The following is a 19,041-nucleotide window of genomic DNA, read 5'->3' as shown; positions in this document are numbered from 1 at the left end:
TTTGGGTATATTAAACGTTGTAAAAAAATTAAGAATATTTTTTATTATTATTTAGGACACAAAAAATCGAATTCCCAATTTTAAAGTTATTGTAAAAAAGGGAATATAATCTTAAAAGTAAAATTCAAAAGAAACATATCTACATGAGGTGAATGAGGCGAAAATTTTGCACGATTTCGTTACAGCACGTAACACGTTGAAACTGATTTATAAATAATGTAGAAATATCGATTATAGCTCGGTTTTATAAATTATCTGTGCTCGAAAGCTGATCCTAGCGTCTATATCCTGACTGAGTCAAACTATACCATCTAACGAGCTAAGACCCAAAGCCGTAAAAGTGAAAAAACAAAAAAAAAACTATTTGTCTATTAATAAGACAAAAGAAAAGTTTCAAAATCTCAAAGTAAAAAAAAAAAATTGCAATGAAGATACAATCATTTCAAAGCCATAAATAATATTTGTACAGATCCGTGGATCTAGATTCTTTAATAGTCTGATGATTCAGTTAATTACAATTAATAAAAATATTTCATGAATTAATTAATAAAAATGTGAAGTTATTTTTAACATAAAGACCAAGGTTGTAGAAATATTACAGTACGATAATCCAAACAACTGTAATGAAGATAACACGCCGCGGATTGTGAAAAATTAAAAAAAATTATGAACGAGGTTGCTTGACTGCGTGTCACGTTTGTTCTTTGGCGGAATAATAAAACGCGTTAGTTTATTTTGTTCTTCCTTAGTGTATTGTTTGTATTGTCAGAAGTGCATTTTGTAAAATATAAGTGGTTAGTGAAAAGTTTGTGAATAGGTGGTTATTGTGTTTTGTGTAAATTAACTTTCGTAGGTACTGTGCGACCGTGAAGGTTGAGAATGTTACGTCATTTTAACACTGGTGGTGTCTGATATGAACATATTTGTTTTTTCAAGAACTGTACCAAGAGTGGATTTACAACAAGTAAATCTGCATTAAGCGAAAATTTATGTAAGTACTAAATGATCAAAATATTTATAAGCCCTTTTATACCGGCTGCAGCAAGATGCCGCCATGTTATTTAGTTTTGCTGTCAACTACTGGTAGCGGATAGCCCTGATACACTTCCATATCTATCTTTGTTCCAAAAAGCGTGAATGTATACAGCTCAAATTGTAGAAGAACTGACTGTTATCAGCTGTTGTTTTCTACAAGTACTTACCAGCTAGTAAGTTGGTTTTGTTTACTGTGTTATTGACTGTCAATGTAATGACGTCATTCGGCGAGTTTTGCCTACTACCCCAGGGATGCAGAAGTAAAATTGACAAAGAATTAGGTTTCCAAAGATAATGAGATCTAGGTTTTTATTAAATTAAATACCAAAACACTAAACGTAGTTTTTATGAAATAAATTAGTTTTATGTAGCATTTGATATTGTCAAGTATATAATAGCTGTACCAGCGACACTGTGCTGTTTCTTATTCCCATTCTCATAGGAAGTTTTTGATAGATTGTCATATTTATTTGTAAGTATTGGGCCATCCAATCCTGTAATATGATTTTCATAAACACTTTTTGGTATATATTGTATAAAATAATTATTGATATTTAATTTGCAATCATTTTGAACAAATTACCAGTTATTTTGGTTCATTTATTAGAGAATAGATGCTCCTGTGTATTTGTACCAACTGAAAATGCTATTTATTTAAAGTAATCCAAGTGGCAATTCCAACGCACAAAAGATTTATTTCTATTTTTCTGTATCAAGGTCAACAAAACAAAAGTATTCAAATCTCTCTACCTTATTCTTGGTTTTTGCCCAGATAAAGATATATTACCTCCTGTAACACAGTTTTTACTACTGCAGGAGATAGGGCTTCACATTATATATTAATTTTATGTATATGGTTCCAGTGACATTTTTAAGATCTACTAAAGACCAACCTCTTTATGTTGTTATATATCATTTATGTCAGACCATATTATAGTCGGCCCATTTGATTATAGCAACTTGATAGTACTTACTCTGCTGGCCTGCTTTACATATAATATTATTATTTCAAACCAAAATGTCATAATTACTCAAATAAAAAAAATAGCTTTAAAATGAGTTTATTAGTAAATGATTACAAACAAAGAAATTATTCCTCTTTATAATATTTGTATAGATCAGCTAAACAAGACTGGTTCTGGTTGACATAAAATTTAGACATAATTGTAAAGTCAATGCAAAATATGAATACTGAATTTTTATTTTAATATATTTGACACCAAAATTTTGAATTAGTTATTGGATTCCACTATGGTTTGGACAAAACTATCTTTATCCTGTTCCCAAGAATTAAGTTTTGGTAGCAAAAACTGCAGTGTTTCCTTAGCTGGAAGTTTTTTGGCCACTTCAGGGTATAATAGTGAATAAGGCTATTGCATGATGTTATGTATTGGAATTTTGGTCGCCTTTACACAGACATTATGTGTTTATCCCTTAGCTTAAGGTCACTTGTCATTCCTGTCAAGCACTTCAATAATTGCATTAATATAGGCAAAATTGTGAAAATAATTATTTACATGAACATTTTAGACACTTGGCTGGCTTCTTGACCAAACAAGATCTTGGCCTTCAACACCTAGGGCTGTCACTCATCTCTACCTCACTGCCATAATGTTTCATTGTTAGTTTGTGTTTACACGGGGACTCACTTTATACCTCCTTCCCAAGACAATGGAAGATGTAAAACAATATTGTAATAATTAATTGTACATAAAGCATTAACACTCCATTGTTAAAAGCATTATTGGAAAAGATTTATTAGATTAAAAGTATGTTCAAATTGATTAATTTGGACTTTCTAACTGAATTCCAATAAGATAATGTTATTATTTTAACAGGGTAGAAGTAGTAGTAGGATCTCTATGAATGGAATATGGAGCTCAAACAGACAATAGTAAATAACTCATAATTAGTTTATTTTAGCAGTTTAGTTTTAAATATGGCTAGTTTATGTTGTAATTGAGGTATGGCATTGATACCATTTATCAAGAAGGTCATAATGGTATGGTTCCTGGGTCAAGCTTAAACTATAATTGCTAGGTATTCTGTAAATATTTTTTTGGTATCATTTTGGGAGTTAGGACATTGGCCTCTTTATGGCTCTGAGGAGAGGTGATCATAACCAATAAAGTCTGCCAACCCACATTGGAGAATGTCAGAGCTATTTAACCCAGTAATTTAAGAGTGGAAGCTAGTGCTTTTGATAATGATACTTTAAATGTTATAAATTATTTTTAAAGTTTCCTTTTATTCAAAATAAATGTTTCTAGGTAAAAAGCTTGTTTTGTGTAGCAATTTTTATAGATATTAATTACTGTGGAAATCTAAAAATAAATAAATATAACAATGGCCCTAGTGTATTGATGTTATTTACCTTTCACAATAAGCAGGCTATGTGCAATTTTTTTTACATTAGACTGGTAGTTTCTGAGATAAGTGTATCCAAACATACATACATGCTTAAACATACATTCATAGAAATAACCTACTTTAAAATCTATATTGGAATATATGTAATACTATGATGAAATAATTTTAAGTTAATTTCGGAAATTAATCAATACTATCCAAATATTTGAAAATTTAGAAGAAGCTAGGCAGTTTTTGGTATCCTGCTTCTTGATCTGATTTTGTAATAGTGCAGCGTGTTGTGATAGAACTCACTACCATCATGCTTATTTTGGCTACAACACTTATTCCTGCCACTAAGCAGCATTGCTGTGTTCTAATCTGAAGTATGTGGTGGCCTATCATCTACACCATCCCACTTTGTAGGATGAGTTTCTTGCACTGGCCATGGCCAATGGTTTGTCCATTACCATCAGGTGTGCGAGCTACTTGATCCAACATCAAATACTAAAAAATTGCTTAGTTATGAGTAGGACCCTGAACAAAATTACTTGTATTGTACACTCATTAACCCATAAACTATTGACTGGCTGGTAAGCAGGCCAGACAACATAAATCTGTACTCTGAAAGTAGGTTTTTGTCATTTATAGAATTAGTAAAGATGATATTTTGATTCCAAAGAAAATGCCCAAATTAAATGTGGAAATGGTCTTATGTATTGGGATATTTTATCTTGTAACCCTACAAGATAAAATAATAATTCAACTCCATTATATTAAGAAAATGGAAATGTCTATTTTTGGTTGGTGTTTGTTGTAATGTCTTAAATTCTAAAAGAGGTTGAATATGACTTGCACTTGTTTCTTATACATTTAAAATTTGATTATGTAAATTTAATATTTTTATATTAAAGCAATCCAGTAAAATTACATCATAAATCTTTAACTGGTGAAATGATAATGCTGAGTGATAATTCTCTGTTTGTATATTATGCATTCTTGAATCGGTAATCTATATTAATATTTGAACCAGAGCAGTTGAGAAGAAACCTGCATAAACAACTGACCTGGAACTTTGTTTTATTTACTATGTTTATTGAAAAAGGCAATACTTTTTGAATTCACTGATGAGGAGACGTAGGTCACAGTTAGTAAGACGACGGATCCCTTCCGCTCGAAAGCGCGCCTGTTGTGATTTGGTCCCACGCTGGACGTAAACTTAAGCGCTGCTAAGGATACAGGTTGGACATCGCTTTTGGCAAACTTTTCACCCTGACAGGAGGAGCATTCAAGTAAGACTATAGCCAAAATGGAAAAGAAAACCCATCGCATATGAGGCCAAATCCTCATGCAGTATCTCCGTAATGTACCGACGAGTAGTACCGCACACGTAAACGTTCTTCTGTCGCTCGATATTTGCACCAGGACTGCTTTTAGGCTCATCATCCGACTCTATGTAGCCACACCCATCCCGCCCAAACAGTCCTTTATTCCCAATTTTTGAGGAAGCAAACTGCAATGTCCTGAGCACTCTTTATTCCATTTATAGATCCAGAGCCAGATATTTGTAAAATGACTCGAGGACATCTTTGGTGTGAGAACATTATTATAATGTAGTTCATCTGATAAAATTGGTTAGTTCATTGTATTATTTTTGAGCTCCATAATCAGATCTCGACAAAGTTGATAGTTAGTCATATGCTTTTCCGGTTACCTCTGTACCTAACTAGCAGTCCCCCGCGACTCACTTCGCATACAACTTTCGATAAGTTTTCAATACAAACTTTCATCTGCTATTCTACATATACTTATGTGTACTCTAATCTTCACCTCAACCTCAAATGCAAAAAAGGTTAAAAAATCTGCCCGAGATTACAGAGTTCTACCAACAAAAACTTCATTCCCGATTTAATCTTGAAAAATGGATAATTAAAATACCAATGTGTAGCACAATAAACTTTTATCAAAATCAAATGGCGTTAATGGCACATTTAAATGACTTCAAATTTAATTCAAAAGAAAAGGAAGGAAACAGTCTATAACTAATTGGCCGTCATAATTTAAGTCGGGCCTTTCAGACAGGACTCTCAGTTGAATTTGATCATTTCTATCCGCAGACTGTCCCCTGTCCTGTTTAAAGTTAAGGTTTAGTGGATTAAAATTGGTTGATTTTGCACTTCTTTGAGAATTTTATGGAGAACTCTCAGGCATGTAGGCTTCGACACGATGTTTTTCTACGCCATTAAAGCAACTGATATTGAATTGTTTAAAACGCACATAACTCTGAAAAGTTAGAATAATGTACGTACTTGGGGCCGACTTCGGTCCCCCAGTACGTGCTACTATGGGCCGGAGACAATTATCACCCTTAAAGTTTATCTTCTCCCACAGCTTTATCAACTCTCAGAGCATTGTCGCACAAGTGGAAATAATATCCATATAATATGTGCTAATAAACGGGGGTAAACTTCTCCTATTCCATGTTCCCATGTTTTAGAAAATGGACACATTAATAATATCCAAGGCAGGGGGGTCATTGGATATAATCGGGATATCATTTTTGTTTCCTGCCTGTGCAAGCCCTGCAGGAGGGGAGGCTACTCACCCACTAGGTTTTCACGGCTTTCAAGCCGAGTAGACCGGACCAGTGCAAATATTTACATATATGTATTCCGCTTTTTAGTACACTGTAATATTTTATTAACCTTCATAACGGATTTGTATGCATTTTTCAGCATTAGAGAGTGATTCAAGAGGAAGGTTTATTTGTAGTATACATGCATATATAATATTAAAAAAGGTCAAAAAATTCAAAAATGTGCCATTGAAAGAATAATCATTATCATTATTAATCAAAGTAATGCAACAGTGCGAAGCCGGGTGGTTCGCTGTTAACAATATAAATATCAACCGTATGACTGAAATCCTTGAACGGTACCTATTTAACGAACATAGCTAAGAACTGTCGCGGTTAAACACTTGTGATAAGTATAAAAAAAGCATTAAAATCGGTACATCCGATTGAATACTATGATGGAAATTTTATATATATGAGTGTTTACTCATAACTGATAATATGTCCTGTTTTGTTTAGGGGAAGGAAGGAAGGACAATTTAATAACACCCTATAATTGTCCACTTTTGGATTAGAGGCCTCTTCCAGCGGGGAGGTCTGGGCATAATAGAATATTGCAGTTAGTAAGCATGTCTGTCGCATTAGGGTAGCCTGTAAGATAGATTTAAGTAGTTTTAATAAATAAATAATTAAATAATCGCAGTAGATGGTTGTAGTAGAACAGAGGTCGCTCTGTCCATTCTCCATTAGCCTCTTAGTATCCTTGTACGACAAGGCACGCACCCGTGGCAAGAGAAGGAGCTGTGTCGATTATTGTATTCTGATCTGCCGTCACGGCATAGAAAATTAATGAATGCATCAATTAATGAAAACATTTTCTGTTAATTATTATTATAAAAAACCCCGCATGCGTGCGCAGCGTGCAGCGCGCAGCGTGGCTGCTAAAAGCTCTAATCCCTTTTTTCCCTGACACAGGAGGCCTCTGCCCAGCTGTGTGGGACAATGCGTTGTGGACGATTTACGCGTAGGCTCTTGCTTCTTTTATGAAATTCTTTATGCTCCTTGTCCTAGAAGAGTGTCTTTTAGGACAAGAAGCATTACGATTTACGCGTAGGCTCTTGCTTCTTTTATGAAATTCTTTATGCTCCTTGTCCTAGAAGAGTGTCTTTCAGGACAAGAAGCAAGTAATTGTGTCCTCAATTAATAAAATTGCCTTTCTGAAACAAAACTCTAAGCTGTATTCAGATTATTTCATGATTAGGTACTGCAATCAATGTGTGAAACACCCTTTCCCAAAACAAACTGCAAACACTGTCACGTTTGTAAATCTCGAGTACATAAACACTCTTTAAACCATTAGAATTCCTCTATATATAGTTATGTTAGATATGCGAATATAATTTATTATTTATGCGTTTATTTGTGTATAGGTAATGTGTAGTATATTCGTTTAGGTATGAAGGGTTGGGTAGCTGGATTTCGCCCGATTAGTTAACATTTTCCTACGATTTTTCTTTAAAATGTAGGTACGTCTAATATAGTCTATTTTTATAATATTTTGAGATTCGGTTCACGAGTTTTGTTTTCATTTTTGATAACGTTCAAAAACACAATTTTACCGGGAGAGATTTGGTCTTTGCGAGTATAGCACGGAGATAGTTACAACTTATAATCGTTAAAGCCCACATTAGAGCAGCCTATGTTTTAAGCCCGGTCACCTGTGAGAAGTAGGCTCGTGCTCTTCTGTAGGAGTCTTTTTAAAGTTCCACTGCTCTCGAAATCAGGACATCGGGTGAAAACAGGTTAAATGGACCCTATTTATTCAGAGTTATATTTCATTTTTTAAATAAAATCGAGCATAAGTATCAAAAATTATACGAAAGAAGGTTGCTTTAAATATTCTTTTAACCTTTTGGTTTTTTTTTATGTGTCGGTAAATCTAATTCGGCGGTAAACTCTCGATATGCTCATAATAAATATATTCCCTTTGAACGTATATCTTATGTTATTTTTACATCAACTTTATATACCAAAGGAAGAGAAATGCCCCTAGGCTTTATCTTTAAGCCTATGTTCATGTTTTTTCTGTTATTGCTTATTGAGGAAATATTAAAACATTGGTATATTTATTGTTACAGATTTGCGTGGCGTACGGATAAAAATAAGAAATAGCCACGGAGCGTCAGGATACGGCGCTGAATGGCGCCTATCGTATCCATGCCACATTTATGCAAGTCCTACCTGGTGAAAATGCAAGGTAACGTAAATTCTTTTAGTTCTATTATATTTAGACCATAGTGCCTAGGTGATGCTTAAGCTATTTATTTAATATTAACATAAAAAGAAAGTTAATCTGTGGTATATATTGTTAATTTTATTTTTCTTGGACTTGATAAGATATACTAGTAGCATAGCACTATCTGCGTACACACTTTCGAATAATAATAGTGACGATGATAAAAATAAAACAGGTATCTGAGATATTTCTTATATAGGTTGTTTTAAATATTAAATGTACTCAGATAGATTTTCCTGGTGATTCTTATAATTTATTAAAATTGACTCGATTAATTTAGATAAATTTCTGAACACACGACGATTTTTTATAAAAATAAATTTGTTGGATTAAGTTTTTTTTTTAATAATTTAATGCATTCTAGCAAGCTACCAAGTTATCGGAAGTGTTATTATTTTATCGTTCGGATTTTATATAACTGCCTTTATAGGTCAGCCCGCTATGATCTTATCCTGCATCATCACTTACAGTTGAAACTGCAATCAAGGGCTAACTTTAAGTGGGGTAAAAAATAAATTCGTCACAAACAATGATTCTGATAATATTTTCGTGATGGTCGACAGCACCAACGTCGCGAAACTAGATATTCAATGCTTTAATCTACTACATATGTTGAATGCTAATCGTACTAAGTAGAATCGGCAAGTAACTCAATAAGAGTCATCACCTAGTATTAAGACAACTGAGAGACTCATTTTAGTTATTCATGGCTTCGCAATCACAGTATGGTTGACATCATAATATGCCATGGCTCATGTACATAATATTATGACACAGCACACAGTATATTTGGTGGCACGGTACAGCTATGTCCAGTCTGACATAGTATAATTAAGCACATGCACATTTCGGCTAAGATGAAGAGACAATTTCAGAAGGTGGCTAGTATGAAAAGTAGGCACTAAAAACAATCGGCGTTGTAAATAACAGTCATATCTAACAAAACGTACGACGCGGCAGACAAAAAGGTACCATTAGATGGTTTATCTAATCACACTTCTAACTGAAACTTCTACGGAAAATAATAGTATAAACACACCACGAGGCAACCGTGGGTTGTTTCGGTCTGAACTCCCAACGCTATCTTTCTAATAACAACATAATCCAATAGTAAGTGATTAGTTTAAAACTAAAACTATATAGGTATAATTCTGAAGTTTAGTAAAAACATTAATTTAACATCATCGGAGCTGTATAGCAAAATAAAGAAACATCCCTGACTTTACAGTTCTTCATGTGGACGTCCTAGAATTATTTATCATTACGTATTCATTCGGATGCGAATTCGTATTTCCGATGACAGTTTCATTCTGAACACTATTCTGAGTATGACATTTGCACAGCATCTCAGTTTGCTGCCATCGCAACGGTGAACTGAGCCAGGACACTCGCTGAATTTGCAGTCATTCTTAGCTAGTTATACGCATTTTGATATTTCTGCTAATTAAAACTGTCCGTGGCCACTACGGGGAACGAGTATCTTTTCAGAATGATATGATCACTTTAGCCATAGTCCATAGTAGTAAACAACACACGTCTTTCAGAACATTATGGAGAACTCTCAGGCATGCAGGTTTCCTCACGATATTTGATGTAATAATTCAGGTATTTAACCCAAAAAAAGAGACCCCATTTATCTATACGGCGAAACTGACTCTGAATTTTCTAAGTTAAGATATAGTGTACTTTTTCACATATCGAGCTTTGCTGTTTAATATTTTTTAGCGTCCAATATTCGTCTTTGTTTATTCTCATGTTTCCTTTATTAAGTGGGATATTCTAGCTCATAAACACCAAGATGACGCGTATAAACTGACCCAGTGAGGATTCCTGAAAATGGTTGACCTAGTGCGAAAATTTTACTTATCACCATATATTCACCACAGTAAATAAGCTTTACTTAGTAAACCGATACTGGCACCATGATTGGGCAGTGACTAATGATAATTAATATTCTTCGTAAAGGTATAAGGCAAAATATTTAGGCCTTGCTCTTGTGATTTTCGCTTTGTTAAACATGTCTGCTCTAGGTTTTCATGTGTGTATATATTAAAAAGCAGGAGATTTTGTTTTTTGGAGCTATCTATCGAGTAAAATGTTTCTGCGTTATAAAGCCCATTTTTTTAGCAGATAAACGAAGTTAATTTTGGGGAAACAGTTATAGCACACTTCAACAAAAATGTTTAAATCGAAAACCTTTCTTTTTAAGGTAACCTTATTTTCTTATCAATTATTTTCTTAATACTTCGTTTATCTATATGGGGCCAATACAGTAGAGGATTGCTTTTGATAATTACTTTCCTTTTTAGAATAATTCGCAATAGTTTTATAGAATTTTATTTTCCGCGCGACTTCGTCCGTCAATGAGTCAACTTCAAAAAGTAGTCGTATGTTGTCGCGGACTGTTTTATAGAACTTAAAAGAAACAATTCCGATATACTTACTACATATATCCCTCGTTTGGCGTAACGTTTACTGTTCACGCATCGCACGCATCGGAATCTCTTAAAAAATATATTTTTTTGTCGTAGCGTGATGTTATACAGCCTTAATTGATAATACAAATCCAAAAAAAAACTAAATCGAAACAGCATTTTCTGAGATTAGCGCGTTCAACTAAAACTCAAAAGCTTGATAATATTTCAACTATACCTGTCTAAAAAAACCACGTCAATCTAAAACTCCGTTGCGCGGATTTTTTAAGACAAATGCGGAAAAAAATAGCGATGCTATCCTGTAGGAGCTGTTTGTTTTTGGGATAAAAAGAAGCCTATGATATATTTTCAGGATGGTACGCATCATATGACTTGCGACGTGCTGTTATCTGTGAAGAGTTATGTCCTTTATCTCCGACAATATTTATCAGATCTTCATTAAAATTGGACAATACATGGTTAATAGTATACACTTTCAATTAAAAAAAGAGTTATTACAATCGATTCAAATTTAACGGAGGTATAAGTAATATTGATAAAAAAAATCATCCCATTTCCCGGAGGAAATTAACTGTTTATCGGGATTAAAAGTATCCTATATGTTGAACCGGAATATAAGCAACACCTATACCAAATTTTATTTGAAACCGTTCAGTAGTTTTCTTGTGGTGCCCGGACAGACATACAGAGAGACAGACAAAAATTAAATAAAAATCTGTTTTGGACTCAGTATCGATTATAAAGCATCCCCCGGTCAAAATTTTCAAAATATATTAAATGTACAGAAATCTTCCAGTTACAGATTTATTATAAGTATAGATTATAAACTAATAATTAAAAAGCCCTTTTTGTTAATTTGTAAATTTGAATTATTTCGAGTTTTAATAGTTTGATTGATATAGGGGTGCGAAAACCGGGTCGGTAATTGTAGTGTAAGATTATTATAGGACTGGATTATCGTAACTTTACAACTTACAAGGGTGGGCCGTACCAACTAAAACGCAGTTAAAACTTATACAGTTGTCATCGTACCATAGTGTTTAAGAAAATTAAAAAAAAACGACTTTCTTATGTACAATTAAAAATCAAGAAATAAGTATTTTCTTCATTTTTAAGTCGGCGCCATGTAAAATGTAGAAAATTACTACGTCATAATACACTTCGTATCCCCTTCAAGTAGCAAGGAAAGTACCAGTCTACCTAAAAAAAAATTACCGCTTTTTAGCGTCTAGATTGGTGCTTTTCGAAAGCGAATGCTCAAGTTTCTTTAACAAGTTAAGTTAAAAAATACTCAAATCCGTTGTTCTGGCGATTCATCCAGAATGAGGGATTCAATAGATCTTGAGCTGATGAATCTCCAATAGATCTTGAGAATGACCAAATGAAAGTATATAGGGAGTACGCAAACCAAAAAAAAAAAAAATTCATTTTCAAATCGGTTTATAGATGACCAGAGTTCTGAGGTAACAAACCAAAAAAAAACAACTTTCTCAGTTTTCCGACTTTGTCCGCGATGCTTTTTTGATTTCGCATGAAATCATAAGGAATCTCAAGGATAGCCTACGCCAATCTCCAGCAGGCTCCAGGCAAATTCCAAAATCAGAACCTAAATTCTAATTTTGATGTCTTTATTATTCAGAACATATGTTTTTATACATATTTCCAAATATTAATCTTAGCTGCCATCTACCTATAAACTGAGTAATTGGCGAATTTTAGTTTTTTAGGTTCAGTAGTTTTTGTGATGAATCAGTCAGTCAACCAGTACGTGACCTTTCGCTTTTGTATACGAATTAGTGTTTCGTGGTGTTCACGGTATTTTCCTCCCTTACTAATAAGCGTAACGAATCTTTCCACGTGAGCTCTATATTCTCAGGAATAGTTATTTATTTGTCGGGTAAATGGGTTGTTTATACGCATGCTATTGATGATAATGTTACTGTAAATGAGAAGCTATTCATTCGTATCAGTTATCATGGCGACGCTGGGTCGGCAGCAGTGGATGGCGGTCGCCATGACTACACCGGTGCCTCCACGTACTTTGAATGAACGGTGAGATTGCGATCAATTTCGAGCTGAGGAAACCCGCGCCGTTATCGCCGTCTCTCACGTTGTTTTCGCGCACTTCTCCCGCGCATTTATTTGCTTTGAGAGAAACACGAGGCACAAGCTGGTATCATTGTTCCATAACATGATCGGCAACACCCACAGTCTATGAATAAATTGATTGCGGATACTTTATTGCACGTTCCAAAACTACCTTTGAAGCGAATATGATGTTTATTTACTGTAGTAGATTATTTAGAGTTGTCCATAACGTCAAATGACTCAGCTTGAGCAAATAAGCAAAATATATCTTTTTATTAATAAGCTTTATAGAATAAATAATACTTTCTGGTAATCTAGATGGAAATTCAGTAACTGTTTAGATAAATTAACGGCAACAAAAATAGCAGTAATTTTATTTTATCCAGATTTTTTTAAATTAAGTTTTTATTTCACAACCAATCAAGATTCACCCGAATATATACGAGGTTATATAGACGAGGTTTTAATAAATACTTTCAATTGTCGTGTATGATTTAAAATGGTAATTTATGTTAGAACAAAGGATACTTTACCTATTGGTAGTGATTTACATCTGAGGAGCCTCAACACCGAATATTTTCGTCAAATCCTCATCACATTTAAATACAACCAAGACGGTAAACTATTTGAAATGAAAATAGTATCAGCAAATCATCACTCTGAAGCAGAGTAACATAATTTGGAAGTAATAGTAATAAGGAACAGTTGAAAGCTTTTCTCTTCATACCCACAACACAAGCTACGCTTACTTTGGGGCTAGATGGCGATGTGTGCGTTGTGGTAATATATTTATTTATTTATTATTATTATTATTATTTATTTACAAAACTCTTTCCCTTCCTTATATATTTTATTCTATACCTATAAGGTACAGATAAACCGTCAACATTGGGTCAACGAACTAGTAGTACCTGAACGAGACACGAAGCTGTAAGGGTTAAAGCCAAGCAGACTTTCGCATAATTACGTTGGTACCGAACCCACTGCTCTCTGCGAATGCGAATAACATTTATTTAATATTATATTTGTTATGATACATTTTATGAAATTGATGGTATGGTATATACTATATACGCTCAATTCGTTCAATTACTATGATTACGCAGTGTGACGTCTACTTTCATTGGCAATTGCTGCTATTCCCTTTCAATAGACAACGTAAAAGTGCCTTAAATTTATCCATATTATTTACTTACTTTATTACTCATCACAAATAATTTATGTGTTTTACTCTTATACAAGAAAAAAATTCTCAACAGTAGGTATAATGGTTGCTTTGATGGTTTCTTTTATTGTTAAAACATTTATAAAGTCCGTAGTGCATAATCTTGGTTTTTGGATCACAATCATCATATCAACCCTTCACCGACCCACTACAGGGCACAGGTCTCCCTCCACAATGAGATGGGTTTAGGCCTTAGTTCACCACGCTGGCCCAGTGCGGATCACGGAGAACTCTCAGGCATGCAGGTTATCTCAAGATTTTTTCCTTTACCGTTTAAGCAAGTGATATTTTAATTGCTTCAAACACATATAACTTATAAAAGTTAGAGTTGCGTGCTGGGATACGAACTCGGTCCCCTAAAAGTGAAGCCGAAGTCGGTATCGGTCGATATCGGGATCGGTAACTTTTAAAGCTATAAAGATATGGCGATAGACGTTTTCCTATCGAAATATTTAAATTATTAAGCATTAGAAAAACAGAAATAAATTAGTGAAAAAAGGAATAGATGTCTTAAGAAAACATCCTTATCAGACTTTTACAATGAGAATTAATACCGAAAACCTTTTTACACCGCCCGATAAGGCCCCTCCTCGCCACAATCACAATTTGGAGATACAAGGGCAAGTTGTTTATAACTTTGGGTACTACTACGTATACAAACATTGTGACTCTTTTTTCCATCTCACAATGGCGACCCAGTTATTGTGCTCAATGCTTATTATTCATTGTTAAAATATAAAATAGTTAAAGAACATTTCAAAGCGAACGATTTTTCAAGAGACCAATATAATTTTTAACTAAGCAATAATTTTATATGATTTAAACCGTTGGTGTATATGAAATTTGTCAAATATTTTCCTCAGTTACGATTGAAAAATCTTTTCATTAACATGATGTTATATGCACCCGTTGTGTATGTTTCATGTTTTAATGACTAATATATATATATACGAAAATATTGTTTAGTATCTACATTTACTAATATTATGAATGCAAAAGTTTAGATGGCTGGATTTTTCTTACTCTAGCAAGCCAGACTGGCTGTACGTATCTGGATCAAATTAAACACGAATAAAGATAGTCGGTAACAGTACATAGGCTACTTATCCCGGAAAAATTTACGGTTCCCATGGAAATGATTTGTTTTCACAGAGCGTGTTTTTTTACACAATGATAGTTCAGGGGTCATAGAATAACAGGCATACAATTTGAAATTTTAACGCGTACAAAGACGCGGGCAACACCGAGTAGGTTATATGAAATAGTATGGTAGTAGTTGTTTGATCAGCATTTCGGTGGGAAGAAGAAACGTGACCTTGACCCCCGGAGCATAGGCCTAACCTGCCCCAAAAGTGTTGGGTAAAAGTTTGTGGTCGATATTTAAGATCGTGTTCGCGCAAGCGCTCCGTTTGTCGCCCGTCCCATCGATCTGCCCGCCCACGTGACGCAGCAACGCATTTGCGAGGATTCTTCTCGGCAAACTAGCCTCTCACTTTCCTAATGAATACGTAAACAATACATAGGCACTTAAAATAACAAATATTTAAATACCGCTTTTGTGTTCATTTATTGCGATAACTAGAGATTTTCAGATGTCGAATTAAAACTTTTAGGGAATGAAAAGGTTTCAGCATTTTTCATCTATGAAAACGTCTAAGAAAAATGTACAAAGATAGAATATAATATTTTACCTTTCTTAGAGAGCTGGGAAAAAATGTATATTCTGCGTTTATTCTGATTTCCAATATTTCTTTGATATCTCCAGCTTGTCAAGACTATTTATGACATTATTCAATAGGTGAATCGTGTAGCGTCATAACAGGAGGTTGATTCTCAAATTAGTAATTATCACGTTTTAATTATTGCTATCGTTCTTTGATTGAATATATAGTAGTCTCGAATGTATAGTTTGACCCTTTTTAACTATTTGCTCAAATTACGTATTAAAGGAAATAGTTGAAAAGGGTCAAATAATTTGAATTAATGAATTGTGATTGTTACTTAATCACTGACATTGTCGGTTTAATTCCTCCTAAAAAACGTTTATTTGTAGTATAAGTCAAAACTCTAGTCTTGTACCAAATTTTGAATTTCTTTCTCATACTATTAAATACACGTATATACGGTATAAAAGGCTGTTACGGACACGCGAGAGAGACCCCTTAAGGGTATTTTTTTAATAAAAAGAGTAGGTAGGTGAGAGCTTTTCAGTCGAAACCTATAAGTTGATTCTTTCGCCATTCATTTAATTTTACCTTCGACAAGATTTCTTACATAACATAAAAACCGGCCAAGCGCGAATAAAAACTCGCACACCAAGTGTTCCGTACATTGGAAGGAAACTTAGGTATAGTTATTATTAATTTGATTAGATTCGACCAAACACGAACGAACAGTGCATGTTGCCAGTGATGACCTATGACTATAAAACGTGGTCACTAACTAAGGGCCTCATGAGAAGGCTCACTCAGCGGGCGATGGAGAGAGCTATGCTTGGAGTATCGCTACGTAATCAAATTAGGAATGAGGAGATTCGTAGAAGAACCACAGTTACTAACATTTCTCAAATAGTTGCGAAGCTGAAGAACGTAAGTGGCAATGGGCGGGGCTCTGAGAACCGATGGACTTTGGGGCCCAAGGTGCTGGAATGGCGACCTCGCACCGGTAAACGCAGCGTTGGTAGATCGCTGACGAGGCGGATACATGACATCAAGCTAGTACCAGGGAAACGCTGGCACAAGACCGTGGTATTTGGAAAGTAGGGGTACTACAGACCTATGTTCAGCAGTGAATCATTTGTTGACATGATGATGACGACGATGAAATAATTCGAGGCTCCGAAACGGCTGGACCGATTTCAAAGAAACTTTCAGGGAATCTCCGGATTGACCTGGCGAGTGATTTTGTAAAGTTTGGTGACGATCGGAGCACTCCTATTTTTGAACTGTCAAATACAGCTTTTATTTACTATGATGTTATTCTATTCTTGGGTGTACATGGGTGTAGATAACGATCTTCACCCGCTCGAGAAGAGAATAGAAGAGAATGAATACGGAGAGAAATAAATGATTTAATATATTATGAGACTCAAAATTAATTTTTTTTGTTGACTTATTATTAAATTTAATTATGTAAGTTTATTGTTTAAATAAAATAGAGCAAAATCTAGCCCGGCGAAGCGGGCTGGGTACGCTAGTACATTATAAATTTGCTATTTTAAACTTATGTACCGTACCTGCTTAGAACATAATTGTCGAAAGTTCAAATTCCTAGGTATTTTGATTTGCGCAATATTTTAAAGGCCCTTTTAATTTAGCCACTCAGTGCATATGCCAACCTGGAATTGCCAAAGTAAGAAACAAAACATAGCTTTTACATTGAACCCCACTGAAAAAAAATTGATTGTATTCAACATTTTACACCAAATATCAAAATTTCAGGTAAGACACTCATTCCATTAAGGAGCTTCATTCGTCAACGAGAGATCCGTGATAGACCCTATCCCTTTAGGTAAAAATTTATGCGTTTCGTTAGATCCCTTAGCTACTCTAATCTAAACTCGATGTCAAAAAAAAATCTATATGGAGTACCTACATGAACGATAAAATTATTATTCCTTTGAATTTCAATCACAGAATTCAAAGTGTAGAATATAATGTAGTAAGGATGTTGCATCATATTTTGAACTTCGAAGGTCCCCTGGACTTGTTCGAGAATAAAAACATAAATTATGCACAAATGATTTAATAACAGTAAGTATAGGTAACAAAACGTATCGAAATATTGACGTATGATTTTTCTTTTAAGAAAATGGTAAATATTCATTGTGATGTTTTAACTTGCAACTTTTCACTAGTCTAATAGACCATTTGTATTGATCGCATAAATATTTGTCCCAAACTGATTGTGTCGTGCTCTTCTTCTGCGGGGGTTTCATTCGTTGTGTCTGGAAGATCTGTTTGAACTGAAGTTTTTATAATCCCTGAATTGTAAATATTAAAGTTTTAATCAATCTATAACTGAGTCGCTGATCTTGCCACACGTTTCCAATAAAGAGGAATTAGTAAATCGTTTATTATTTATGAATGATTTATCCACTACATAAAGTACGTTAGTAAAAAATATAAGTAAGGAAAAGTATGATCTATTGAAGATGCACGGGAGCAAGATCTGTCCTTTTCTAGCCGCGGATCAACTTGTATATACTGTGTTGGTGTTCTACCATTTTTGCGCCACTAAAACAGATGAATGGTTTCTTTGTCTCATCAGCTACAATAGCAATATCGCATAAAAATTCATACTTCACTGTCATTCTTTTAGTCTAATTTATAATCATTTATCAGGAATAAGTCAGCCAAATGTAGTTATATTAAACTTAACTTTAAACTAACTGGTGTCTTTCTGTCTGTTTGTGGCCATCTACCTTATAAAAACTATTAAATATTATTACTTAAGAAAATTTGCCGGTAGCTTTCTTACCGGAGAAGGGCATGGCACCATTGGGAAGCCTTGGGCATCCGCATCCCCTTGAGGTGTACACTAATATTTTTTACGAGTTAAATAGTATTTTTTAATACTTCGCTTTTATTCATCAGATGAAATAGTATAAACTTAATTGTATGTATTTCTGTTTGATTGTGACCTGATTACGTATAAATCATGGGACTGGTATTGAGGTTCTGGTGGAGATAGGCGTCGGCGGCCCCGGTTTTTTTTTTAATTTCAGGGCAATTCAAAATATTATCGCGGACAAAGTCGCGGGCAACAGCTAGTTATGTCATAAAGTTATTAATAAACTAGCTGCAAAGATTAATAAAGCTTTGAAAAAAATAAATACATAATAAGCAAACATGAAATGATTACAATAAAAATCATTATTATTCACTTAATAATAAATAGATGCGAAAATTTATTTAAACTCTCTATCCAAAAATTGACTGGTGACTCTACCACCGGTTCGGAAGGCAAATTCTACCGAGAAGAAGCCGGCAAGAAACTAAGCAGTTGCTCTTTTCCAACATCAAAAATTTACATTTTA

General features: G+C 34.2%; 1 protein-coding gene across 3 annotated transcripts in view; it reads left to right on the top strand.

The window, feature by feature from the left end:
- Window positions 1-547: 547 nt before the first annotated feature.
- The window catches only part of LOC120637082, a 67,771-nt gene continuing 49,277 nt past the window's right edge, over window positions 548-19,041 (top strand). For 2 of the 3 annotated variants that reach the window (XM_039908708.1, XM_039908704.1), the window contains exons 1-2: window positions 548-991; window positions 8,098-8,216. In XM_039908708.1, coding sequence (XP_039764642.1) covers window positions 8,188-8,216 — 29 coding nt within the window. In that variant the 5' untranslated portion in view covers window positions 548-991; window positions 8,098-8,187. Of the gene's footprint in view, window positions 992-8,097; window positions 8,217-19,041 lie in introns of those variants that run through there. The other variant, XM_039908706.1, reaches the window with a different exon arrangement.

This window comes from Pararge aegeria, chromosome 3 (assembly GCF_905163445.1).
Source record: "Pararge aegeria chromosome 3, ilParAegt1.1, whole genome shotgun sequence".
NCBI classification, from domain to species: domain Eukaryota; kingdom Metazoa; phylum Arthropoda; class Insecta; order Lepidoptera; family Nymphalidae; genus Pararge; species Pararge aegeria.
This window is presented reverse-complemented; position numbering and strand designations above follow the sequence as displayed.